The sequence below is a fragment of the Corticium candelabrum genome, chromosome 1 (assembly GCF_963422355.1).
Source record: "Corticium candelabrum chromosome 1, ooCorCand1.1, whole genome shotgun sequence".
NCBI lineage: Eukaryota > Metazoa > Porifera > Homoscleromorpha > Homosclerophorida > Plakinidae > Corticium > Corticium candelabrum.
This window is the reverse complement of record NC_085085.1, coordinates 11150207-11159284: the sequence shown is the minus strand read 5'-3', so window position 1 is coordinate 11159284 and position 9078 is coordinate 11150207. Positions and strand designations below refer to the sequence as shown.

The 9078-nt window shown below is 37.2% G+C and overlaps 1 protein-coding gene across 1 annotated transcript; it reads left to right on the top strand.

Moving 5' to 3' along the window:
• The first annotated feature begins 1570 nt into the window (after window positions 1–1570).
• LOC134188823 (uncharacterized) lies at window positions 1571–8722 on the top strand. The gene is made up of 18 exons (XM_062657030.1): window positions 1571–2646; window positions 2720–2974; window positions 3134–3267; window positions 3330–3470; window positions 3536–4823; window positions 4897–5034; window positions 5782–5907; window positions 5979–6095; window positions 6197–6325; window positions 6707–6847; window positions 6934–7059; window positions 7114–7239; window positions 7301–7426; window positions 7501–7656; window positions 7715–7783; window positions 7852–7977; window positions 8331–8462; window positions 8530–8722. Exons 1-18 carry the CDS (start codon window positions 1590–1592, stop codon window positions 8583–8585), a joined length of 4443 nt encoding a protein of 1480 aa, XP_062513014.1. The 5' UTR covers window positions 1571–1589; the 3' UTR covers window positions 8586–8722.
• The last annotated feature ends 356 nt before the right edge of the window (window positions 8723–9078 follow it).

Here is a 9078-nt window from a genome sequence, read left to right as displayed (position 1 = left end):
CACTTTGGTACCTTGTCGTTTGTCGAGTCTCCTTTTCTGCATGGTCCTCGATCTCTATCGATCGCTTCTTTTGCTTTGCAGTATTCAATTCCCATGCAATACTGCTTCGTCCTCGCCTGACGATCTGGAAACGCGAGCGCCGGCTCAATTGCTTTCTCGTTGCCCTGTTGGCAATCGCTTCGCACGTACCTGAGCTGCTTCTATCTCTGTTGGCTTTTCAGGTTCCAAAGGTGTACAAGTTCCTTTCTGACGACTGTTTGTTAGTTGCCCTTTTACGGCTTCACTCTGACGAGCTTTCGCTATTGCCGTCGAAAGAGTCAAATGCGAGTGCATCTGCAACGTACGATTCAGACAACTTTGCATCCCGAGGCGGTTCGGAGTCTCTCGAATTTTTAAATCCATCCTGGCCATTGCTCCGGGGACGAGAAGTCGAACTTCTGTGGAGGTGCAACCTGGAACGTAGCCATCGCAAGTAATTCTCTATAGTTGCGTCACTCCTGACACCATGTACTATTGGGTTCTTGGCTAGAGACTCCAAGTGTCCGTGTACCCGTGCACACAACTGTTTTCACACGAAGTCCCCAAACATATGGTCCATTCCATAGGAGTGGCCAACATACCTATAATGTGTGTATGTATAGTGGGTATGGTCGGATTGTTTTGGGTCTGGACACCAAATTTTTGCGACGGCTGGTATCTCAATTATTACTTTTACTTGAGAGTAACAGATGTTTTGTGTTAGCTAGAGTTACTCTATTGATTAAAGTTATACTTGTTTCGTCTCTAGCTACTCTAGCAAGGGACTTTGCTATGTGTCCTGTTTTCGTCTGTAATTATCTTCAAGTGTTCTTGAGTCAAGGCTGTAGTGTGAATGCACCTTACTAGGCTTAGTGGTAGTACACTCTGCTGGAAGAGACTGGAAACGCCCAATGGAAGCCCTTACTTAATTAATTTGTTTGTGTAGTAAACTGATATGGGTGTGGTTGCTTTTACCATGTATATCTACCAACATAAACATCTTACCAGCGACTTTCCTAGAGACTTATTATTAGCATGTTTATTAGCATGTTATATAATCTAAAGCCTACCATCCTTAATCAGTCTTTCCTATAGTCTACTGTGTGACATATCAATATACCTTATGTTTTGAATACACACAGGGTACTAGACTCGTACCCAGTCCTCCTCCTTGCGCACGTTCCACGTGTTTTGGCACGTCCTTTTTGTTCCATTGGCGAGTGCAACAAAAAGCACATGCCAAAACACGTGGAACGCAAGCAAGGAGGAGGACTGGGTACGAGTCTAACAGGGTACGTATTTAGTTCGGATTTCTTCATGATGCCTTTAAACAAGGGCGGCATTTATTTATCAGTAGACATTCACTCCTTGACACTAAGCCATCTTTGCATTAAATGGTCTAACATGCGTCATTGTACCTCTTCTGGATCACATAGCAAGGTCAACATTTTACTGGTCATTAATTTTATTTGTTATCATATGGTGTTTAAGTAATCAATTATGAATTAAGTCATCATGAACTATAGCTTATTGATCATTTGTTTCTAGGTGATTGCATTATTGACGTTGAGATGGCAAAACGAGATCATTTTGATGTGCTGATTGTTTGTCCTCGGGAGTCAGAGCTGCAGGCTGCACGTCACGTGTTTGAACACGAAACAAACAGCAAGTTTGAAGGAGCTCACACTGATCTCTCTTACAACCTTCGTTTATGTCGTGGATGGAATGATTCGCCTTTGAATGTTGCCATGGTAGCTCAGGTGGGTTTGGGTCATATTGAGTCTTCGAAGCTTGTTCCTGATCTGGCAAAACATTTTACTGTTGGTTTGATTGCAATGACGGGCATTTGTACTGGAGAAGAAGACAAGTACAGAGGAATAGAATATGGGACAGTTGTGGTTGGCAACAGAACAACAACAGAATGTGGAGGGTTAGAGAAGGAAGATGAAACAGTTCAATCTCGTGCCTGTTACAAGGAGTTGGGCAAACAACTTTCTCCTGCACTGAATGAGCTTGTCGAAATGAGAGAAAGTCACAAGTGGTCATCATATGTTCCTGCTGTAGTATATCGTGCCAGTCCACGATATGTGAAGGAGCTTCTGCTAGAGTGTGTGTTAGATAATGAAGGCATCAGTAAGAGAAAACTTCTTACAGCCGTGAAATCTAAGGTTTCGAGCTTGACCGAACTAGGCATTGATGAGGTGCTTGGGAAGATGCAGAAGGAGCACAGGCCATTGGTATATGCCCCACAAGACAAGCAATGGGAATACAAGTCAACTAATGCAGGACAGTTATATGCTAATGTTCAAGTGGAATTTCCATGTGAAGACAAAACTTTTACTGTTGTATTTGCATCAATAGGATCAGTTTTCATGGAAACTGAGAGACTTGACATGGCAAAAGTGAGAAAACGAATGGCAGATCATGACATCAAAGCTATTGATAAAGAAGCTCATTCATTCATGGAACAAGCGACAGACAGTTTCAGTCCTGGATTACCTGTTGTGATGAAGGGAATATCTGACTACGGAACTGAGAGCAGCAAACTGATGTATTATGAAGCTTATGCTGCTGCCACTCCAGCTGCATTTCTGAGACATTTCATCACTGAAAAGAAGTCTCTGATCAGTACGTGATGTTGAAATGATATGCATGCAACCAGTTATGTGAAAATGTATTTTATTTGCTTTATTGTTTGTAGGTTCTGGGTCATTGAAAGCTCAGCTGTTTGGTTTGCGTGACATTGTGGGTGACAAGTGGCGTGATTTGGCTGATCGTCTCAACATGAGCAGATATGATGTTGAAATGATAGAACTGGAGGCTCATACAAAGAAGGAACAAGCATTTATGATGCTATGCAAATGGAAGTCGATGGGAGGAGACAATGCAACTCTAGAGAAGGTAAAAGCTGAACTAAAAGAGATTGAAGAGCAGAAGAAGGAAGAAGCCACTGCAAGTAAGAGACTATAATGTTGTGAGGTTGGTGTTGTAGATTTGTATTTAATTTTGTTTGCTGATTTCTGTTGTTGAGCTGAGACAACTTTACTAACAATTGTAAATATCAATCACAGGAATATTTGCAACATTATTGTGTGATCTCTTACTTGTGTGTTAGGTATAGTGTTTCCCAATGAGCTAATGGAAGAAAAGCAATTTTGTGGTCGCAAGAAAGAGTTGACAATTTTGTCCAACACAATGTGGGGAGGAAAGGCTCCACAAGTATCTATGTCATTGAAATTCTGCTGTGTGGTGTGTTTACATGTCAGTGTAAATGAAACATTTGATATCAACTGATTGTGTATTGCATTTAGGTGATCAAAGGAATGGGTGGAGTGGGGAAATCATCTTTAGCAGCCAAATATGCATTTCAATGTAAACATCTGTATAGTGATGGAGTGCTGTATTTTAATGCAGAATCATGGGCAATGCTAACAAACTCGGTCATACACAATGTAAACACATTGACTCACATTACGGGTAGTTTTGTGTTAACAGTGAGCACATTGTCTATTTGCAGCTCACGGTTTTGTCTTTAAGTTCTCCTTCGGTTTCACATTCTCAAAGTCGATTTGATGAGCTAAAGAGCAATCCATTACAAGACAACAATGCAGTGCTGCTTAACCACACTTCCAAGCTTTCTAAGATGTTGCTGGTGTATGATGGTGCAGATGATCTCTCTTTTCTGCCTAAAATTCTTCCTCGTTCAACTGCTCGTGTCCATGTATTGATCACAACTCGATGTGATGACTGTTCTGTGTTACAGAAATCAATAAATCATGTCATCTCTCTTGGTTGTTTGGAAGCCGAAGATGCTGTGGCAGCTGTAGCCATGTGGTCTGGTCGTCAACCGTCCAACAGTCAAGAAACAGCAGCAGCCACCAAATTGTCAGTTGAGCCTCCCATAGAAAAGCTACCAATTGCTCTTGCTCATGCAGGCACGTATATGCGAAAGGCACATCTAAGTTATGAGGAATATTACAAACTGTTGAAAACAAATGAAGTTGAACTTGAAGCTTTGGCATTGGATCTTGACAAACTGTTGCATTACTTTAGAGCAAGTCGTCTACATGAAGTGCTAATGGAAGCTGATGTAACTCAGCCTCCTGATTTGAAACGGTTGAGTGACAGGAATATTGATGAGTTGGATATAAGTGAACGTGACAAAAATGTTGTAAAAAATGTGAGAAATTTTATGATGTCTTCTAGTCATGCTCATCTGACATGGCAGATGGACATCGAGTTGGTTGCAAGAGAGAATCCCAAAGCATTGTCTCTACTTGAATATGCATCATTTCTGTCTTCAAGAGACATTCCAGAGAAGCTCGTTCGTCCTCTTGTGTTTGGTGAATGTGCCAATTATGAATACAGTTTGTGTGTCTCAACTTTGTCTTCACACAATTTAGTTGAATGGCACGAGACAGCAGAAGGTTACACTTTGAACATTCATCCATTGGTACAGTCAACGGTGATGGAACGTGTCAAGCAGCAGCCAGAGATGGAATGTAAACTAACTGATGTTTGTAAAAATATGCTGTTTCATATACTGCACAGTAGAATGGACTTCAATTGTCTTCCAAGTGATGTACAACTTCAACTTGCTTCTCACTCGTATTCATTGTCTAAGCATGTATTGCTAGCTGATGTAGAAATACCAGCTTGCTTGGATTTGGTTAGGCATACATGTGGGACTTTTGCACAGTTTCTTCCTCATGACACATCATGGTATTTGAGTGAAAAATGGTACCACAAAGTGATACAGTTGGACAGTTTTCCACATGAAGTCAAACGCAAATGGCTCATAGAAGGTATAACTTTATCTTCACTTGTTGATTAAGATGTGTTGTGTATTGGTTACTAGTATCACTTTGTGTTATTTAGCAAGTAATCATTTGAGTTCCGCATATTGTCAAAAGTTCAAATTTAAGGAAGCATTAGATTTGAGTCTGAAAAGCAAGAAGATGATTGATGAGTTAAAGCCAGATGAGAAGAAAGAAATATATCAACATCATAAAAATGGTAAGATAAGACATTTGATGATGTATTTTTTATAGATCAGGAGTGCATCTGTCTTGTTCAGAATTTCTTGATGAATTTGTTTGATGATGTCAATTTCAGTACTTTATAGTTGTTTGAAAACAATTACTTTAACAAAGTTAGAAAGTTCACACAACAGAATATGATGTACGTTGTGTGAAATACGTGACGTAATCCAGTGATTATAAATAGTATATGTAGTTTACCCCAAAGAGATGATGGATAGTTTATTGACACATTTGAAGGTATGAAAACATTTGTTGATGCATTTTCCTAATTAACAGCATTTGACTGAGACTCATTTATGTCAATTAAGTTGAATGTAGGGGAATGGGTCAGTTAGGTCAGTTTTAGTAAGTTTATAAGTTGTTTGTCTTGATGATATCATATCTGTTGTCTTGTCATTAACTGGATATCGTTTTTGCAATGATTAGATGACAACACAAGCAAATATTTATTTAGTGATGATAATCAAATAATCAATAATTGAATTATAATTTTGTTTTGATCAGCTTGAGGTAAGTAGTTTTGTTCAGACTGGAATTTTATTGTTTGTAGAGACTTTGACGTGTTTTTGTTTATTGATTATGATAGTCAGATTTATAGATCATTATTGTCATTGTTACAAGTACCCAATTGTATTGCTAGTAGTTTGTATATTTTCTGTAATTATTACATTTTAATTTATATCTTGTTTATTTTCTCCCTGTAATTAACCGTTTGTTGTAGCATTGAAGAACATTCATCAATGCTATCACATGCTAAAGAAATTTGAAGAAGAAATTTTTTGTCTGAAAGAGCTGATGTTGCTGATGAAAACTTCTGGAGAACAACTTGCACTTGAATTTGCTTTAAGTATTAAATTAAAGACAAATTTGTTTAGTCTATGTAGTGTTTGGTGCAATGGCAGGTTATTTATTTGTTAGTTGAATGTGAATTGGCAGAGAACTACTTTAAGAGAGGTAAACAAGACAAAGCAATGAAATTATGCCAACAAGTGATGAAAATGTTAGGTGATATGGAGGAATATGTTCAAATCACAGGTAAAGAATTTGAATCATAAATTTTCTTATTGTTGAATGTAATGCTGTGGCAAGTCAAAGTTTTATTAAATTAACCTCATACTGTGATTTCTGTTATATAGTGATGACAAGATTATCGAAATGTTTTGTATCTTTTGGAGAATATGAAAAAGCAGATGATTTATTGGATAGGTCATGGAAATTGATTTACAAAGTTGATTATTACACTTTTCTTCGTGAGCGTCTTGAGGGTGAGATATTTTGTATATTTGTAATTCTCATAAATCAATTTTTCACTATTTGCTTGTAAAATGGGAAGCATCTAGTGTTTGTCAGTGACAGCAATATTAGTTAAAGAGTGTCAGTGTCAACTGTATTGAGATGTGCAGAACCTTTCATTATGGTTTTGTTGTATATCACGTGACATGTGTGTATCTGTGTGAAATTAAAACTTAAAAAGCATGCAGTTATGATAGAGAAAGTGTTAATTAATGGAGACTCAAAGCCATGATAGTTGACTTGAATGACACTCTGTATATATGATTGCAACGATATGTTATATTGTATGTAGGAATGAAAGTGCAGATAGACAGTAAAATTATGACTTTGTTTTTGTTCATGTCTTTATGTAGTCATGAGGCTTAAGTGTGAGTGTGAGATTAGAAGACCTAATGCATCAAAAGACATGCTTACTGAAGCATTGGAAATGGCAAAATCAGCTTTGTCTATTGCTCAGTCTTTCTCATCATCAGAAAGTTTAGACATTTTCATGAGTACGTGAATTGATTGTTAATATGTTTTGTGTACAGTACTATACGGAAGTTATTTTTCGGTTTGTTTTTAATTCTGTTTATTGTAGGTAAATGGCAAATTGCTAAATGTAACAGGAAATTAGGAAACGTAGAAACATGCATTGAACAACTGAAAGAGATCAGGAAAGTTGAAGAGGCAAACATGCCTGATTCACTTTCCAGACTATGTGATGGTCAGTATAGTTCTGTATCTGTTAAGCTTTTTTAACTTTTATTATGTTATACAGTAATCATAGATTTAGGAAGAATACATGAGGAGAGAGGTGATTTATGTGAAGCTTTGACGTGTTTTAAGGAAGCTTTAGAGCTGTACCAGCAGGAGGACACTCCTTATCATGCGAAAATTGCTAATAGTTTGATAACATTCTTGACTCAACATGACGTCATATTAAAGGTTGTATGTTTTCTGTTCAGCTCTCATGTGGATTGGTGTAACATATGGTTTGATGGGCAACAGCACTGATGCTGTAAAGCATATAGAGCAGTCTATAGAAATTAGAGAACAGAAGCAGTTACCACGTTGTCGTGAAGATGGTCTATGTATGCAGTAATATGCGTATTAAATGTTTATTATATCTTTGTGTATTACATTCCAATTGTATTTTGTGCTCTAGGTTATCAATTTCTTGGAATGTTTCATTTACCGACATTAAAAAGACAGACAACATTTGAACAAATGCTACAAGTACTTTATCAAACACTAGAAGCATTTACTAAATCTCTCAGCATACTGTTATTTTATTCAAATTTTGATCAAGAAAAATGGGACGGTGAGATGTTAATTTTCTAGTATTGCTTTGCAGTACATAATAACTTTACTGATTACAGTGTTGAGGAGCCTTGCACATGTGTATGGCATGGAAATTGATAAGGAGACTATAGATAAGAAGGCCACTGGTATAAGCTCTGTAATGTCTAGTTTGTTAGTATTTCCATTGTTGATGCTTTTATTCATGTATGTGTAGCGCTAAAACTATTAGCAAGGAAAGCATATACTTGGAGAGATTATGCCAGAGCTAAAGATTTGTTCTACATGCAAATGAAAGTTGAAGCTGCTACAATAGTTTCACAGTCAGCACAAAAAGCTATTGGTATACAGTTGTTTGTTTGTTTGTATACGGATGAATCATTGATTAGGTATTAAGTATCTAGATATTGTTGACTGTGACATGTGAGAAAACTGTGCCAAAATATATTGTTAATTTATTGTGTGTGTGTGTGTGTGTGTGTGTGTGTGTGTGTGTGTGTGTGTGTGTGTGTGTGTGTGTGTGTGTGTGTGTGTGTGTGTGTGTGTGTGTGTGTGTGTGTTGAGGCTTATTGGATTTGTGCTGTTTCATTAAAACATGATTCATTTAGTGAAGTACATGGATTGAAATTTTTTTTGATATCAATTATTTGTTATTCATCAGATGTGACCAATAGTAATTTTATGTCTGTGCTTCAGTGCTGCATGACATCGGTTTGTGTCAGATACGTCTCTCACATTTGGACGAAGCTGAGGAAACGTTTACTGAATCACTGAGAATTGCTCAATCTCTGAGACCAGAAGAGCATCAAGGTTTACAGATTTCATCCAGTAAGACATGCCAGCAAGTCAGTCAATGTGATGGCATGTTGATATCAATTGTTTTTTCTAAATTTAGTCAAAAATCTGCTTGGACTAGTTCGGATGCTGAAGTACTTTAGAACGTTAGATTAATTAAGGTACTGACCTATATTAGTAACACAATACAGTCACAAGATTCATGAAGTGTATTTTACAGTTATTGCTGATTGTCATATGTCTATATGTTTGTTTGCTTTTGTCTGCTTATTGATATCAAATTCTAAACTTTATAGACAATAATGATTTACATTTTATCTCAAATTCCAATACACTACAGTATGACATTTTTGTCTTCTGCAAGACAATCTGCTAATGATGCAAGTCTGTTGAGTACACCAATGCAGCACCACTGACTATATTATAACACCACAATATTTGACTGTTTGTCTTTAATATTAGTTAAGATTGTGCAGTCCCGTCTGCCATACCCGTATTTTCCTTAGCTAGGTTGTAATTATATGTCATAGACAGAAGGAGTGAGTATCTCAGAATTTATTGGTTGGTATAAAAACCAGGGAACAGATCGCTAGATAGGTATATGGTGGCCATGGATCAGTACTATAGTTTAGTGATATCTTGCCATAGT

Excerpts from the sequence above, each read along its gene's own strand:
- LOC134188823 (XM_062657030.1), top strand. The coding sequence starts at position 1,590 with ATGGCAAAACGAGATCATTTTGATGTGCTGATTGTTTGTCCTCGGGAG. Across the intron at positions 2,647-2,719 it reads TGAAAAGAAGTCTCTGATCA|GTTCTGGGTCATTGAAAGCT; the intron begins GTACGTGATGTT and ends TATTGTTTGTAG. Across the intron at positions 6,326-6,706 it reads TCTTCGTGAGCGTCTTGAGG|TCATGAGGCTTAAGTGTGAG; the intron begins GTGAGATATTTT and ends GTCTTTATGTAG.